Raw genomic sequence first — 19606 nt, 5'->3', positions numbered from 1 at the left:
TTTTAAACAAGAAACCCATTGGTCCTTATACATTTGTAGCTTACAGAAAATTCTTAGACAACTAATTGCAAGGAAGAAGTTCTTCAGATCTAGGTGAGCTAGAATGAATGCAAGATAATGTGAAATTATTTCACTTTAGAAAATATAATTACTAATAACCGAATAATAATGCTAATGAAGTCGTGAAATCTGGGTTCAGAAAATGAAGATAACGATTTTTAAATAGTTTGTTTTCGATTTCACCTGTCGCTCAAGTGATTAACTTATATCCAAACAACTTAAGTTTGGTGTAAAAATCTACATGTTGAGCCTTATAGTTGCCCACAACATAAAGCCAAGCAGTTCAGGTGAATATTAGATATGATGAATATGGATTGAGGTTATACGAGTTGGTGAGTTCATTGAAACATTGAACAAAAACATGTCTATGTTTGCCCTACTGACATACCCGATTTTATGTCTGAATGTTGTAAATATAACAGGAACGCAACCTCATATGTGTTGTTATTTATTTCCATAGGTATAAATGTATTCCTGAAAATTCGCTAGGGACTAGACTTTTTATCACCTCCGCTGCAAATCTAAACGATGTGCTGCCAATGCAATATTGTAACATGTACAACAGTTATATTCCGTACAATAGTCTAGCACATACAGAGAAGTAGAAAAGGTTAATTTGTAGCAAAAATACTAAGTGATATAAATAGGTAAAGATAATAAAACAAAAATAGCACGTGTCATATTGGTTATTAAAACACACTTTCTATATCTTTTTACAACTAAAATGTAAGAGTATCTAATAAGAATAAAAAGATTATTGAAAATTGTTACAAACATATTTGAAAATAGTACATCAATGTTCAATCACACACAAAAAATACTAATATAAATATATTGCGTTTCCCAAGCGTTATCTTAATAATCCGTGCTAGAATACCGTAAGTTGGGATATTTTGCAGTTGATAGGAAAACGCCAAAATTTGACACACCAAAATTTGACTGCAATAGTATCAAAAACTATACCCCCGATGCATTACTAATATGAAAATGTACACCCGGGCATACAGGATATGCTACGTCAACCGGAAAAATACCATAACCTCTACAATATTATCATTCTTTTGTGACAATATACAGATATGCGATTGATTATCACTCTTATTGAAGAAATTATTCAGAAGGGTTATCAATATGCCTTCAGACACAATCACGTGATCAGTTGATCTACATATATAGACAAAATGGCTGTTGTGTTGCCAATTTTTAACACACCAAAATTTAACCACCTTATTTTGACGCAAAAGCGCAAAAATTTCCCAACACCAAAATATCCCAATCTAATAATTATATAATGTTAAAATAAATGCTGATGAACGAGAATATCCTAATTATATACCTGTAACTGTGCAAAATTTGGCGGATTCTGCGATTGAAAAGTAAGATTATGTACACATAGTATTTTCTGTATATTGATACCTCAATTATCAATATTGCTCGAAATAATCACAGCACGAACAGGTTCTAAATGAGGTTCTAAGTTTACTATTATTCCACAGCAAAGACGTTCACAAAATCTGTTTAATCATTACCAAAGAATACAAAATTATCAATGACATGAATTACAAACTTAGTGTTTCAGATTTCATTGTTGTTCCTTCTACATACCATACTGTATGTTGCTTCCTTTAAGAGATAGTTTAAATTCATCTTCTATAATTTAAACTATTCATTCCCCTTGTCGGTAATCGTTATTAAGTAAAATTAATTTCATGAAAAAAAAATTATATATATATATAAACCTACCATCAATGTGGTTAATGTAAAATACACCAGCATGTTGGGACAAAGAACAAGGAGACATGCTGTGTTTCTAATTATTGAGCCAAAATTCAGCAAAACAGAATCGACCGAAAAATTCAACAAAACATATTACATTGTTCAAGTTAAATATGATGTCAAACTTGACCTGCATTTTAAAGGATTTGTTGGACGAATAAGGATTTATCTACGTCCTAGGGATCATGTAAAATATTTTTATCAGATAATAAGTGTTAATGGTACAAAAAATTCTATATACAATTGCAGATCAATGATAAAAAATTCTATAAAATAGTAAGTGTCAATAATGCAAAAAATTATAAATACAGTTACAGATCAATGTTAATGAAATGCTATAATTGTAAAAGTATTAAGAGATTCATGTGTGTATGGTATAATTACAGAAAAAGAAGCAGCCATCATTACTAATAATATAATATCAATAGGTAAAGATCCTCAGCGGTATTATGCACATTATGCCATGTCTCAACAGGATACGTAAACCGACACACTTCAGCGACAACTGATTTGATATCGGTTGCGAAATACACAATCTCACGCGAAAATTATTTTGTTTTTAATTTTGATTAATCAAATTGAGCGTAATAAGTATAAAGCATGAACCAGAAACAATTTTTATTAGATAACAAACAAAATAAAACAAAAAATATCGATACAAGATAAATATGTTTCGCCGTTTAAATATATACTTTTAATTTTCAATATCAATACTACTAGTTTAAAGATTATTTTACCATGAAGTTAACATTTCTTCTTAAAATATTACATGTTAAATAATTTGTATAAAACATTAAAAGAAGAATGAAACATAAAACAGCTACATCATGGCACTTAGCGAAATTGCACATATTAAATGTAGAAGAAGCGACGTTTTAGTTTAAAGGAACCTGGCATCCTAACTGATACATTGGCAACAGATCATCAAAAGAAACAATGACACATTAAGCCATGATGTTAGAATACTGTATTTGGGTTGAGCAAATAAAATCATTCTAAAGGACAATGTTTATATGTGTACCTAGCTGAGAACACAAACGTTCCTAAATAACAGCTGGCAGGATTTAGTAACACAAGATGAGGAATCATTCAGAAAAAAAACACAAACAGAAATAAAACTAGCAATATTATCAACAAATCTAACTTCATTACTGATATACCAAATATTGAACCTTTCTTAATGTCCAATGGTAAAATTTAAAGCACGCGACCTTGGGTGATTTCCAAGTAAAAGAAATATCAATGTGATAAAGATAATGACTCAATGGTATGGATGTATGTACGAGGGAATCACCCTTGTCCTTAAACAATCAAATATCACAGGCTTAGCTTTTCATATCACAACATATATTGTGACAAGTTGTAAGATTATATATTATACATAAACGCACAATCATATATTAATTAATGTTCAATGATATTTGGAAAAAAAATGTATAACATTTATTATTTACAAAGATGAAATTTAAAGATTTAAAACATTACAATTGCATGTCTCACTGGGAAGGGAAATTGTTTCTCATATAAACTAATAAAAGCAGTTTCAGTTGACTTTTTATCGAAAATCACCTGTAAAACTCTATCAGTAAAGTTATCAGCAGATTTTCAGAATCCTAGTGTTAATCAACGTAAACTCTGTATATAGCAAACATGTCTAATTTAGCAACAATAAATAATCACATTGTTTGTATGAATTGTGCATGATAAAAATCAAGAAGTACTAACTATTTATATATTTGTGTAAAGAAACATATATGATAACAGTTTTTGGCTACACATTATTTGCCAACTTTTTAAGAAACAATAAACAACAGTTACTTTAAAACATATTGTTACAATAAAATTCAGAATATATTCCTAGAGATTTATTGACGAATGTTGAAGAATATCAGCAGATAAAAGGAAGTAATTGGTCACAAGTATAAAAGGAAGGCACTTTTAATTTGATTATTTGTAAATACACAATCAAGAAGTTATATCCAGCCCATGATACGAACACTCTTAGGCACTTATAGGTTATTATTAATAACACTAGTCGTAGTATTATCAATGACTAATTCATTTTAAAGTATTAACTGAATATCAGAAGCTACACGTATAACACCTTCCATTAGCGACTATCAAACTCATTCTTAAAGGATAAAAAAGTGTTTACCATAGAAGTGATTAATTTGATAATATCAGAGTATAAATAGAATACCAAACTTTGTAAAGCGGTTCTAAGAGTAGAATCAACACTGTTAATTAAAATGATGATCAGCAGGTTTTACTTCAGATTAAACAAATGTGTCAATTTAAAAAGTATATCTGGTGGTGTCATCCTACGTCAAGTCTTTACATCATATATAAAAAAATAAAACCACTATTCAGAGTTTAGCGGTCATCATAAGTCAAATAGAGCTATACACAATGTCCAGATTTTTGTGGTCAAAATGTGTCTCAAGGAGTTGTACACAATGCTTAGTGGTCAAAGTATGTCAACTGTAATAGCAGTATCAATAATTTAGTTGTGTACTGTGTCCATATGTGTCTTAAGGAGTTATGTATTATCCAGATGTTGGTGGTCATACTGTGTACAGTAAGTTAGTTGTATCATAGTGTCCATAGATCAGTGGTCAGTGTCCAGTGTAGATGTCCAGTAGATTTGTTGACGTTGTCTAGAGTTTGACTGTCACACTGTTTCCAGTAAAGTTGTCCGGAGATCAAAGTTCAGTGTCCAGTGTAGATGTCCAGTAGATTTGATAACATTGCCCAGAGTTTGACAGTCACACGGTGTCCAGTAGATTTGCTGACATTGTCTAGAGTTTGACTGTCACACTGTTTCCAGTAAAGTTGTATACAAAACATTGACCCACAGTCACACTGTGTCCAGTAAAGTTGTATACAAAACATTGACCCACTGTCACACTGTGTCCAGTAAAGTTGTATACAAAACACTGACCCACAGTCACACTGTGTCCAGTAAAGTTGTATACAAAACATTGACCCACAGTCGACCTTGTGTCGGCATGGCCGCCTCCTTACCCTTACCCATTAAGGGTAAACCTATCATTTTGTTACCTCCCTTGAATGAACTTCTTTGTGTCATTGACAAAGTACATATTCCCATAAAATCATCCTTTATAAGATTGTGGTTCCATACCTAAAATAATACAAAAATCACAATATCAAGATATGGTCTGTCTGTGTGATTTCTATATAATGATGTACTTATAGGCACAAATGTGTTAATGGTAATTATATGGAAAACACTTTTTTCAGATTGTTCCTAAACACAAAATTGCTTGTATTTAATTTACATGAACAACAATATCAGTTGAGCAACTAATACATGGAAAGGTAGTTTACACAACTTTGAACGGTGTCAATCATTCAACTTAAGGAAATAATTGATGACTAGAGTGCAGTCGATACATACCTCTAGAGTGATATTTTGTTTTGGAGTTTTCTGGTAGAATGTGACCCTCTGATCAAACTTAGGGTTGAGGTCGTTAGCAATAACAGGGGTCTTCACTTTCTCCTTCTCACAACGGACAACAACAAACGGGTCGGATTCTGAAATATCAGTCACAATCAAAATGAACTATGTATGGGTTCTGTAGTTTTAAAACCCTAAACAAAATTATAACTAGAATTATGGCAGTATGACATGTAAAACCACTGCAACAATATTTTTTGATTGCTTCATCTCAAAAAGTTCTATCCTACAAATCCGATGTTACCTAAGAACCACGTGTGTTGAATACCCCGCTAAAGTATGTGCCTTATTTTCAGACGTGTACTGTACAACAAGTCTACTGCCAGCAACCAAAAACTATGTCATCGTCTTAAGCCATATACCAACCGTGAAACACGCTAATACAGAAAATGCATCATGAAAACCCCATTTCTATTTGTTATTTTGTAAAGACCAGTGACACTGGAAAGACAGTTGACTACAGAGTGGCAACAACTGGAGAAGGGCATCATGGCAGGTTGTACAATATCGCCAATCCTGTTCACCATGGGAATGATCCTGGTAACCAAGGCCGCCGAAAGGGACGCGAGAGGTCCAAGGATGGACTCAGGAATATACCAACCTCCCTTGAGAGGCTTTAAGGGCGACCTGACCGGGACGACCTGACCGTAACGGTGAAGGTGCAGGACCAAGAAATCCCAACACTAGTCAACAACCCAACCAAATGCTTAGGGAAATAGTTTGATGAGTCACTAGCAGATAACAAATCAATTAAGATTGCTCTATCACAGGCAAAATCATGGATGAAAAAGGTGGATGGAAGCGGACTACCTGGGAAGTACAAAGCTTGGATATACCAACATGGGATTTTGCCGAGGCTGATGTGGCAGTTGCTGATCTACGAGGTCCCAGTGACGAAAGTTGAGGGGTTGGTGAGAGCAGCTAGCAGTTATCTGCGGCGATGGCTTGGAGTCCCACCAGGATTTACTTCCGTAGGATTGTATGGGAAATCCAATCAACTGCAATTACCACTTTCATCCATAGTAGAGGAGTTCAACGTAGCGAAGTGCCGTGTAGTCATGACATTGCGAGACTCCTTAGATGCAAAAGTCAACGGAGCAGGTGTCCAGACAAGGACAGGAAGAAAGTGGTCAGCATCAACCTCTGAAAACCAGGCTGAAAGAATGCTGAACTACACGATGTAATTGGGATCACGTGCAGCGGAAGGCAAGTACTAGGGTTGCAACACTTTCAACAGTGGAAAAACGCATCAATGCCAGAGAGGTGTAGGATGGTTCAGAGCGAGGTCAGGCGGGTAGAGGAGAACAAGAGAAAGGCAAAAGCTGGGAAAGCAAGGAGCGTGAATGAAGTGGGAAATGCCAAACAAGAAACTATCTTGGTCAGAAGTATGGAGGAAGGACCAGTACAGAATAGCATTCCTGTGAAGGGCTGTATATGACACACTGCCGTCCCCAGCAAATCTTCATCAGTGGATGCTTATTGAGGACCCATCATGTCAGCTCTGTTGGAGCCAGGGATCAATGGCCCACATCTTGACAGGGTGTCAGACATCGTTATCACAAGGCCGGTACAGATTGCGCCACGATAAGGTCCTACGCGAGCTGGCAATCATTGTAGAGGAAGAAAGGGGAAGGAAGCGTCCAAGGTCAACACCTGGTAATATGAAGATCTTTGTAAGGGAGAGTAAGACAGTGGAGCAGAAGAAGACAGCTACAACATCGTTGATGGATAGAGGAAAGGACAGGGAGCTCAAATTGAACCTGGATGGACGGCTTGTAGTGGAGACTACATTACGTCCCGACATGGTTCTGGTATCAAACTATCAAACCAGTCCAAAACTATCATTGTAGTGTGTAGCTAACAGTACATCGGGAAGAAAATTGTGAAGAGGCTCATGGAAGGAAGAACTTGAAGTATGAGGATCTAATACCAGACTGCAAAGAGAAAGGATGGAAGGCATGGCTGTTCGCAAAGGGGGGTGGGGGGGGGGGCGAGACTTGGAATGGAAGTCAGGATCCATCGATTAGTGGATTGGCCACCACTACTGACTCACCAACTGGAGGATGTCTTGGTTTAGGGTTGATGGATAGTTGGCGACCACCTGATGACGAAGGAGACTTGACAAGTAAGCACAGAGGGGCAGAAAACCAGGCATTTGAACCACATGGACAAGTGTAATAAATATGAACAAGTTAGTGCCATGATTATTGCTTGTTGATCTGGCGAAATGTCAATACCGGAAGTCAGCAGATGCGCACGCCAGAGATGGGTCCAACACTCATCTTAATGAAGCTACATGGCTCAGCCATTAGCAACTTTTAAAAGCAAATGATAATCGCTTTCAAAATGGTCGTTTTGTTTAGAAGATTGTACTGTGGTACCTAAAACACTAAATCATATATTTGTTTTACACCGAACAGGGTAAAGCTAATGCCAATGCTTCACCATTAACTCACCAAGGAGTATTCTGCCGGTAATATGACTCGGTAATAAGCCCCCCACATTAGGCCTCTTTATCAACTGTTAATGAACAAGGACCATGACATGTCCGTCAACAAACTTCCTCCCTATTTTCTGATTACTTGTAACACAATATAGATAATCTTACTTTGTATAAAATAACTTTGACCATTTGACAATAAAACGTGGTATTACTTCTGTCGAGATCCTTGCCCTCCAGGCCCTCCCCACTACTAATGAGTACTTGTATAGCGGACTTGTAGGGTTTACACATGTAGAAAGGACTACAGCAACAACCACTGTTTCTGTCCGGCTCGTCCAGAGTCAGCTCTCTGTAACATAAAATACATATGATACAGTTTATAGTCCCCTTATTAAAATAGATCATTCAGATACAATGAACTTCAAATACATATACATAGTGATATTGGGTTATTAACTTGTCTATTAAAGCTGATTGTTGTTAAAGTCCTTGGATAACTAAGTTTTAAGTTAACTGTACAGTAGAACTTTCCAATGGCTTATGTCAGATATAGAGACGGATTGATGTGTTAAGTACTTTGTAGTTGTTTCTATATCAAACTCTATGATATATATGTTGTACAGTACCTTTTTACTAACAATAAAATATTTTAAAAGCAATGTATGTGAATCAAAATGAAAAATCGAATATTTGGAGGGGTACTTTTTAAGCCTGAAGAGTGGTAGATTTGGACTAGGACGGTTAACCATTATAAACATGGTAGTAAATTTTCCCTACAAACTTACTTTAAATTTGGATTGCTACTGGCATATATGCGAAGGAAGAATTCTCCTTCAAAGCCTGGGTCAAAGGTCGATGGAATCACACAATATTTTCCCTGTTTGAGCTTAGCCCTGGTCATTACACTTCGAGATTTCACAAAGGACGAGGAATGTGCTTCTCGTAAAGAGTCATGCATTCTGTAAACTCTGTTCAGGTCGGTCTGAAAAGATACCAGTATTAACTTCACAGTCATGTACTATTACACTCAATACAGTGGATCAGATTTTATTTTCAATTCTTTTGATATTCAACAATATACCATATGACATTTTGGGCATTATGTGCAAATATTAGTCATATTTTTTTTTTTTTTTTTTAACAATAAATGGTGAAAGTTTAATGATCAATGGTGATAAAATAGAAAAAAAAATGAAAATAGAAAAAAATGAAAAAAAGACTATGTTGGCTAACAAAACAGCAATAATATAAATCCATGTAACTATTATACCTTAAGTATCGTGAGGCCTATAGTAAACTGTGATTCTCCAGCCTCTTTGTTAACTCTACGATCAAACTGCTCCAAGGAGACCAACACTTCGTCCTCCTCCTTCATTACCTCGAACACAAACTGAAGGACATAACAGGAAGTAAGGAAACAGTCATAGCGTCAAATCTAAATGGAATAATTCTGTACATAAACACTGGAAATCACATAGCAATTATACAATAAAATTATCAGTGTAACCTTGAGGTGAACATCAAAATAGTTTTCCATATAACCAGATGAATAAATTTATCCATGATTGAGTATACTGTTTTAGTAACTGGATACATTGATTTATTTGCGGTATTACAAGATATTGCTATGGTAGCAAATAATTGATTTACAAAACAATTTGGGAAATGGATAAATTATATATACCTTTATAGCCTTATATACCTTTATCGCAGAATTTTCAAACTGCTAAAATTATTATATATATAATTTTCTCATTTCTTGTCAAAGCAGCGAAAATGTTTATGTGTATATGTGTGGTAACTTGATACCAAGGAACAAAATCATAACGGATAGCCCATGGTGGGACTGAATACATGTACCTGGTCACATGTTTAGAAGTGGTTTATAATGTCTTTGATTACTAAGCAAAATAGCTTTTCCCTGAAAAATATGATGTTACACTCAGAAACATATAACACAACAATCAGTATCAGGGCAGATAACTCTGTATATCCCAACACAGACTAATGAGGTTTACCTGAGGATTCTTTAGGAAGGAGGCCTTATGGTTACTACACCCTCCACTCCGTGACGGCTTCCTCCACTCCCCCAGTAACTCGCCGTCCTTCCACGTCTTCTTTAGGGAGAAGAACGAGGTGTTGATAATGTGACATACTCCAATGTCTGTGTAGTAAGTACAGAAATCTTCAAAGGACATCCTGAAAACAAAACAATTACTGATAATCCCGAAAACAGTAGTATATACTGGACCAATGTCTGTGTAGTAATATTACAGAAATATTCAAAGGACATCCTGGAAACAAAAGACAAAATCCTGAAAGCATTATAAAATTATTTGACATAGAAAAGAACTTGTGAAGGAAGTCATGAAAGTGACCAAATGGTATGTATATACTATCCTGTTACAGCATGCATGGACATGTTTTCTTAGCAAGTTGACAGTTTGTCCAAGATAGCGAGAAAATAGCAATGTATTACAGTTCTGTTCCAAATGAATGTAACAGGGTGCAGGATTTACAATAACTTTTATACCTGCCTCTGCTAGGGATCGAACTCAGGACATCTGGATTACTAGTCTGACGCTCAAGCGATCGGGTTAAAGAGAAGTTCTGTCTAGCCGAGCGATGTGTTGCGGCTAGTATTGACCAGGGTTACATACTCTCCCTGTAGGAAACAACTCGTCCTCGAGTTTCCAGGGGTCACACCGATTCCTGTGCAGGTATCGTGAAGTATCATTCCCAAGTCCCTACATGGGCGTAAATGTGACAGGGTGCAGGATTTACAATAACTTTAATACCAGTGCCTCTGCCAGGGATCAAACCCGGGACCTTTGGATTACTAGTCTGACACTCAAGCGATCGCGCTAAAGAGAAGTTCTCTTTAGCCGAGCGTTGTATTGCGGCTAGTATTGACCAGGGTTACATATATATCTCAGATTCTGAAGTAGACAGGTTTTGGTTAAACTTAGTATCAAGTGTACAAAATTTGTGTAAGAAAATGTCTTTATAAAAATGTACATACTTAGTGTAAGAAAATGTCTTTAATTCTTTTGACAGTCTAAAAATTCTTCATAGAATAGAAGCTGGCCCTGAATTCTTAGTGTTGATGCTCGGTCCTAATCCTACTTATTCAATCATTATACAGCTTCTCAATAATCTCTATAAAAAAGTGCCTTAAAAAGTCAAGCTTGAGTCATCTTTTACACTGACACAGAGAAAACTCACCAGAATTCTCCGTTATCGTCCACAGTGAGGCCAATGTCCTTCTTCATGGAGTCACTGACCTGGTCCCATTCTTTGGAACTGAAAAAGAAATTTGATTTTTCTAAATGCTCACAAATTCTGTGGCTAGCGGTCAGGAAATTAACTGTGATGAGAAACATTTACTATCAAGATGTCATCAAGCAATGGTGTGAGAATTAAGGTATGAGGTCATATCATTATCATCAAAGTTGAAATCTTTCACCTTGAGAGGTTTGATTAACCTATGATATCATTTTCCTAATATTTATTTTTTAAATCATGGAGGCTGCATTACAATTGGACATACAAATGTAACAACCTGGAATTCTGTAGGAAACTATTTTGACATAGCTATATTATTGACTGACCCGTCACTCCATGCTCCCTTCCACTCTGTTCCGCCCCAGGGATTCCGACAGCGGATCATGTGGATCTTCTCTTTTTTAAAGAAGGAGAAGAGACCTGAGGAAGTACTGATGGGGATGTCCTTGACAGAGGTAACACTGTACGCATGACCTTTAATGAGTCCACAGTCCAGTTCATCCTCCATGTCATTGCCAGACTTTATTAGAAATAAAAATGACATTAACGTACAATCACTGTTAACTGCCATGGAATTATAATCATGTGATACGTCAGAAAACAAAATGGCATCTTCCTTGTCACTTGAACTACTGTACATTGTAAGTATAAAGTAGCATACGGTCAGTGATTTACCATGTTTACATTTAGTACATGTACAGTGGACCTGTCATAGTCTGGATTCTGATAGTCCGGAAAACTCAAAATCCAGATGGAAATGTCAGGAATTAGATTTGATGATTGACAAAGAATACAGAATCCAGCAATCCGGAAAATTTGCAATCTGGAGCTTTATATGGTCTGTGAAAGCAAGTGTTCAGATCATTGAGGGTTCAATGTATACCGTTTATCTTGCAGTACATTTTAATTTTGAACGTCTTTCAGTTGGCATTCCTAGCCCAATATGAATGCCAACTGAAAGACGTTCAATGCTAATTTTTACATTTGGTTACAATTTTATGATGAAATCCCAAAGGATTTTGCATCTATAATGAATGAACCTTTAGTTATCGTCAAGGATGGGACAGCCATTTGAACATTTCCCGTGATCGCTGGTCGACAATTGTGACGTCACAATGATAATGGCATCATTACAAGCGGCTGTGGTTTATAGACTATATGAATGTGCTTGGTACAGAACTACATAGTGGGACTGCAGTGTAGATGTATACTAATACATGTAGCATTTGGCTATCTAACTGATCACAAGGTTTATAGTTGTATGTGTAAACAGTACCACTAATCTAGGTTAACTTTAGGGGAATTAAATGCTGGAGAATTCAGAAATTAATAAAAATATGTAGTGTGCATGTTCACTGTGCATGAAGGTATATTATACATACTGCTGCGATGGAGGCACTCATCAAGGATTCATTTTTATAAGACTGTTTGAGGATCCTGAACAGTTCCATTCTCTCTTCCTCTGTCTTATAATCTGTCATGTCCAGCTGTTCTCCAACACCGCCAGACATGTCAACCAAGGCATCTCGTGTCAGCCCAGCCTCTAGGGACTGGTAATCCCCAAATAGCCTACAATGAATTCAATAAAGATAGGATATACCCTGTACCATGCCCAAGAACAGAGAAGCTGTTAACTCCAATCAATTGGTCTAAATAAATAATACTGGAAATAGATAACCTACAAAAATGCTTTGTGCCATATTTATTAAATCAGTAATCACCAATGAAGAGAGATAACCCTAAAAAAAACAGTTTATAACATTACTAAATAACTGAGGTATAAGTGTTTAAATGTGTATCAAACTTCCCAAGGATGTCCAAAAATCTATACTGTTGAGTAGTAATATTAAATACATGTAATGTTTCTCCCCCAGAAGTAAACCTGATACATCAATTAACCTCGTCCGACAGTTCGTCTGTCCAAAAAGGAGCAGTTTCTAAAGTTGAAATGATATACAATTAGTAATATTATGCACCATAACTTCATCAAATGATTGAGGCAACTTCACATGATGTATTTATATTTTTGAAAATAAGATGTAAAATATAATAAGCTAAATTTTAACGTTTACTTAGGATATATGTTTGAGTCTTACTTGGCATATGCTTTCTCGAGCAGGGCTGGCCAGAACTCGTTTTTGGCGGGTGAGTGGCAGTAGATGAGCTTGCCATTCCGCGTCGGGAGATAGTCATCTATCACAACATCGATCCACTCCCCACAACGCCAGAAACGAAAGTGGAAAATCCCTGCATACTGATTTTTGTCTTGTATCCATTCCTGTCCTTCAAAGTCGGGGACAATCTGTATCAAACACATGATAGTCAGTGTACGTTATAGTCTTACAGTCAGCAAATATGTCATATTCTTATTGTACATGTGAACCTATCTTACAAACAAATCTCAGCACTGATACCAACTCTCATCTAAACATTTCCAAACAGAAGTACATCATACCTGTTAACTCTTAAAAAGCTCAACTGAGGTGCTAAGCATCATTTATCATTATTAGTTGTCGTGGTTATGTTTGGGGCACAAAACTCAGCATAATTATCTCCCCCTAGTTTAAGACATTAGAATAATATCAGACATTATTCAGACATTTAGTGACCAAAACTAAAAATCCCTATAAATATAACCATGGTTAAATTACTAATATAATGCTTAGGCATGAATTATTTTTTGGACATTGAAAACAATAGTAATGATATAATGTTTTCACTAAAGCAATCATTTTCAAATTCTTTTCATCCTAGACTATATCCACATGCGACTTTTGTCCTACCTTCTTCCACAGACCAGAGTTTTCAGCGATACAGGCACAGGCAGCTACAAACCAACAGTTTCCTATCTCACCCTGGGCAAAGTCGTTTGCACTGGCGCCATCTACAAAGAACTTTGGATCACTGCAAATCTCCTAAAGTGAAAACACAACATTCAGTTTACTATGCTGATCTGTTAACTGATTTAATCTAAAGATGCTCCACCTTTGATAAACGGTATTTTTTTCTCTCTCAATAATAGGAGCAGACAATTTATTATTTGTCTTCAGTTGCAAAAGTTACTTTCTTTACACCATTACTACTATTGAAAAGTTGGAGCTTCTTATTTTAATACTTCAAGATAAGAATACAAACAAATAATAATTGCATCCCAAAAACAATCCATGGCACTCTGGCCTATATGAAATGGAGTACTGATTGCATATGTGGCAAAAGCAAAATAGATTATTCTATATATTCCTTATTATTTTTTCTGTTAATTAGACATTTTTATACACAATTAAACACTAACTATTATTCAAACGATGAGTATCATTTATGCTCTGTCTGCGGTGGAGCATCTTTAATTATTATAATTTACATGTTTTATAACTTAATTCTAATTTGCATACTTGATATAAAATATTACTGTCAGGCAGATTTTACATGTACCATAGCAAGTAATTCATTCCTGAATACATTTAGCAATTACAAATTACTTCACAGATTTATGTTTTGCTATATAAAACTATCATAATGCTATCAATATTGACATTGTTACATGTTAACAGATACTTGAAATTGAATACTTTTCTGTGCTGTTCACTTTTAAAACCAAATACAGACATATGACAAATAAACAAAAATATTAAATTATCATAATTACATACTGTACCAGGTATACATCATAACATGAACAGGCAATATCCAATGTTACTGCATATGTGTTTACAGTTGTACCATAAGTAACAACTAGCTACATTGTAGATATAATACAGTTATTGCATGCATCTGCATAAATGTGAAATAGCTTAATTACCCCAGGTCTCTTCCACTGAACATCCCGTGGTACTTTGTCTGGAGTATATGACAGTGATGAATCTTTGGGTGGAAATTCTGCGTCGGTGAACAGGGTACCAGAGGAGACACAGGACTTCTTCAAATCCTTGTATTTTTGGCCCTTGTAAGGAATGGCTGAGTCAAACAGTCCGAGGATGCCCATCCTGTAATATAATGATCAATGTTAGGACATGAGACTCAGAAGAAGTACACTGCTCTCGATACTACGATTTAGAAGATAACATCTAAAAAGTTTGATATTGGTAAAAACAGATTTAACTGCGTCAATCAGGTAAGCTCAATCAGTGAAGCATCTGACTAGTGACTGATGTAGTGATGGGGATTAGAATCAAACCATCGTTTTTCAACAGTTTTCTTATCTTAATCACGATAATGTTTATTTAAGCATTGAACGTCTTTCAGTTAGCATTCATATTAGCTATGAATGCCAACTGAAAGACATTCAATGCTTATAATCACATTTGGTTACAATTTTATCTCGAAATACCAAGGGATTTTGCATCTATAATGAATTTATCATTCGTTATCGTCAAGGATGGAAAAGCCATTTGAACTGCTGTTTTCCGTGATAGCTGGCACGCCAATTGTTATGTCATAATGATAATGACACCATAATAAGCGATTGAAGTTCATTGTCTATACGACTGCCAACTGCCCTTGGTTAAGGTTACATAGTGGGACTGCAGTGAAAATGTAAATATTACATATTGATGGTAAAACAATCAGATGAACCTACAAAGAACTTTGGTTGTTGTATGTTTCTGCTTCAAGAGAAAAAACTGACCAATCACATGACAGCAGAAACTTTCTTTTAAAATTAAATAGTGAGCAACACTCAACTTCAAAGCCACACAAAACCATAATGTACTGATAGCTACAGAGACTGGACAGAAGTATTTGGGCAAAATGGTCGCCGTAACATCATGTGCACATCTCGCTAGGAAAATAAAACTCTTTATAAAAAGGATATGTGTTGTGATACTGACCTAATATTTGGTGATCTGGCCCTTGACCCCTGGTTTATATTGCGTCAAAAAGCTCTGTTTGATTAGTGATGTTGTTGACCAATGCTTTTAGGTTTTTTTTATGTTTTTAAGTTTTAAAAACACATTTTCAATGATATTTAAATCAGGACTTAGTGGGGGCCGTTCTAGAACCGGAATAACATGGTTTGTAAAATAATCAGACACAACAAGAGCCTTGTGAACTGGAGCATTTTCCTGTTGAAAGATATAGTCGGAAAGTTTCCAGTGTGACCAGAGACATATGCAAGCTGGCCGGTATGCTTCATCTTTTTGCCTCCATATAAAATTCTGTTGTCATTGCCGATCACAATTTGACTTTCATCAGAAAAAATAATGTCTTTCCAATAGTTTTCTACAGTCAGATTTCTTTTATCAAAGCAAAATGACAAATGTTTCCTCAAATTGACTTTACAAACAACCATCGTTTTTTCCACTACCCGTCTACGGTATATCCCTGAATTTTTACAATCCGGTCAATTGTTTTACTACCAACCTGTTGTCATAAATTTAATAATTTGACTTCATCCAACATGTTTCTTCTATTTCTACGCACAACCTTCAATAGCCTTCTCTGGTCATGATCTGTCAAACATGGCATCCTTCAGCATCGATGTGCATTTTCAATGTTTCCTCGTCTTACATGTCGCTTCCAAGTATCAGAAACTGTAGATTTTTGAATACCTAACCTATCTGCAACAATTGTTTGTTTAATCCCACCTTCCATCATCACTGCAACTGCTGTTCTTAAGCCTGTTGTTACTGCTTTACCATGGCGACCCATGCAATTTCTGGGAATTCATGTGATTCCGTCAGCAGACGACGTAACTAATTTTTATTGCAACAACATTTGCAAATATCATCTTTCAGATGACATTTAGTATGACGTGAAGCCCGCCTGCGAAGTGGATTCAATTTAGAGGTAAATATCATGACGCGTTTGTCCTAATACTTCTGTCCGGTCTCTGTACATGCTAGTCTAAAACTTACATGTAGGCCTACAAAATGTATATATGGATTAGACAGATGTCTCTGCCAGTCTATAGTGCTCGATTGGGCTTCATCTGTACAATATGTAACATTTCACATACATAGAACAGCTACATAAAGGTGCACATTCATTGGAATGAATGCCATCGTCTGTGGATGACTAGGCCTAGTATCGTTATCTAACCTAATTAACGCGCCAAATGACACCATATACATGTAAACATTGGCGCAAAGCCCACTTCGTTCCTGCCTGCTGAACTTAAGTGATCTCTTACATGTATAATGTGTAGTAGAACTATATCTAAATACCACACAATACATATTTACCTATTCCCGGACACAAAGCGCTCATCCAAACCAGGTGATACAACTCCGGGACAAGATACAGGTTTTCATTTAGGAAAATTGTGTACACTGTCGCTAAGTCCTTTCAGGGGAGGCTACTCTATTTGACTTAAATTGTGGTCACACACCACTAAATGTGCTCTGAATAGATCTATGTTCTCAGTCATGCAGTTTCTCTCGTGGGTAGGACTACATAAAAAACCAGGGATGTAAACTGTCAAAATCTCTGTTAAAACAGACTGGGAAGATGAATCTGTACTTTACTGAGATTTATGTTCCATTGTCTTTGAAATATTAAATTTAGTCTAACTAATATATTTGTTAGGTAACTATTTAGAAACAAATGTATCACAACCATTTTCATCATTTTGCAATATTCAGTAAATTATTTGTTAGAAATGTTATTCTATTATCATAAAGTTTAACTTTGATTTTTTTTCGTCATCATAGTCAATTTGCTGTCATTTTATAAATATATTTAGCATTCCTAATTTACGGGAGAAGCCGGACCCTAATTAGAGTAGGTATGTCTAATTCCATTCATATAGTATATATTATACAAATCAAATACATGTATATTTAAATCAAAATAATTGTCTTTACAAAACCTGTACTATAACCATCGATAATGGTTCTACAAAAATGTCTCACTAATATGAAATTAGGCATATATTTGAGTTTTATTTTTATTTGACAATTACCATAGATCAGTATGTCAAAATTAGAACATTTAAAAAAAATGCATTTGGTAACTATGTCAACGGTTTCCTATTAAATCAGTTTAATCATGTCCCTCCTGTTACAGTTTTTTCCCATAAAATATTTTTGCTGAATGATGTGACACTTTAATCTCACTTAAAATGGATTTTTATAATAAAGTTTTATGAAAAATTACCTTTTAGATCATTTTTTGAATCAATTTTGCAATTCTTTTTGCATTGATATATCTTTTCTATTGATTAAGTGTAATATATATAATATCACTAATACAATTGTCTTTCAGATATATTTAGCAGATGGAAACCAAACGATTTTTAGTAATTATGTTATATTAATAACCAAAATTTACTTTAAAAATGCATCATATTAAAAGTGAAAATACATTTCTAGCATAAAAAATACAACGAGTATCAATAAGTAACTACTAAATGTAGTAATTTTACACGATATAATTAACTCTCTTATTGGAAAAAGAACAGATAATACTACTGTACCAATGATAGCGGATATCTATACTAACTACCACACACATTAGAACATGTTTTAACGTACATGAATTATAATTGTATGTGTGTACTGTACCTTGAAAACTTGTTGTCACCTCGTGTTGTCTTGGTTCTCTCTCTTTTTTTTTTTTTTTTTTTTTTTTTTTTTTTTACGTACAGTCGATGCTGTAATATAGTCCATCAGATGACACCGAGGCAACGTAAACGATCGATCTAGATCTACATATGTATACAGATCTGGCCCATTAACATACACCGATATTCCTGATAGTGAATTGTAGTTTCCTTCCGAAATTCACACAATCGACATGTAAACTTCCGTCCTCGTTCATGCATTGGCAATTATATCTATAAATATATAACCGGAAATTGTGGCATTTATGGACAAACAACTTGGAACAATATCTAAAAATTATTTAGATATGTCAGACACCATAAATTGAAAGTTGAAGTTTACCTCAAATGATAAATGACAGGGCATTGCGATTCGATTAAGAACCGTTTTGGACCAATTTCCCGCATTCGATTATGATATCGATTCTATTCCTTCCGTTTTACTCCCCCTGGTTCAAGAACCGTCAAAATCATCCTTGACGATGGATTCCGCGTGAATTTGTGTCCAATTTTTCATCTTTTACACACATAGTTAAAGGATTTGTGCAGTCAGAAATGATGATTTCAGTTTATGCTGGAAATGGCTTTATAACCACGTGTAGAAATCTCTCCGTGCCGCGCGCGACCGTAATCTGTACATGTAAGCCGTCGATATCGAAGTCCAATTTTCTGACCACCCGATTATGCATATTTTCTAACTCTTTTTTAACTGAAATTAAACGTTTGGCGCCATAATAGTCTGTGGCTTATAGCTGTACTATATAACTGATATGCTACTTATACAGTTATATCGACGGTCACAGAAAAAGCCGATCAAGGATTTTTTTATGATTAACTTTGTGTGAATACTCTAAAATACGCTCTAATAGCAGGTATCTTCGCGTAATTATGAAAGAAAATCTACACAGAATGCTTAGGATTTTTTGTCGAGGAGTTCAGCGACGAATAAGTTTAATAAATTATATTTTCTTTAGCATGTGTCTGTGATACATTGTGAATTGCAAAGTTTGTGACTGTAAAATGAAAT

The 19606-nt window shown here is 35.2% G+C and overlaps 1 protein-coding gene across 2 annotated transcripts; it reads right to left on the bottom strand.

The window, feature by feature from the left end:
• Nucleotides 1-492: 492 nt before the first annotated feature.
• LOC138306964 (calpain-5-like) lies at nt 493-18607 on the bottom strand. Of its 2 annotated transcripts, none has more exons than XM_069247563.1 (13): nt 18542-18607; nt 14842-15025; nt 13826-13957; nt 13139-13344; nt 12425-12611; nt 11369-11562; nt 10983-11060; nt 9776-9956; nt 9028-9147; nt 8543-8739; nt 7970-8106; nt 5255-5391; nt 493-4978 (listed from the first exon to the last, which is right to left on the bottom strand). In XM_069247563.1, exons 2-13 carry the CDS (start codon nt 15022-15024, stop codon nt 4784-4786), a joined length of 1947 nt encoding a protein of 648 aa, XP_069103664.1. In that variant the 5' UTR covers nt 15025; nt 18542-18607; the 3' UTR covers nt 493-4783. The 2 variants fall into 2 exon arrangements, with proteins under 2 accessions (XP_069103664.1, XP_069103663.1); XM_069247562.1 differs by lacking the exon at nt 18542-18607 and adding an exon at nt 17222-17331.
• Between the last annotated feature and the right edge of the window lie 999 nt (nt 18608-19606).

The sequence above is a fragment of the Argopecten irradians genome, chromosome 14, assembly GCF_041381155.1.
Source record: "Argopecten irradians isolate NY chromosome 14, Ai_NY, whole genome shotgun sequence".
Lineage (NCBI taxonomy): Eukaryota > Metazoa > Mollusca > Bivalvia > Pectinida > Pectinidae > Argopecten > Argopecten irradians.
The sequence above is the reverse complement of the archived record's forward strand: the minus strand, read 5'-3'. Positions and strand labels throughout refer to the sequence as shown.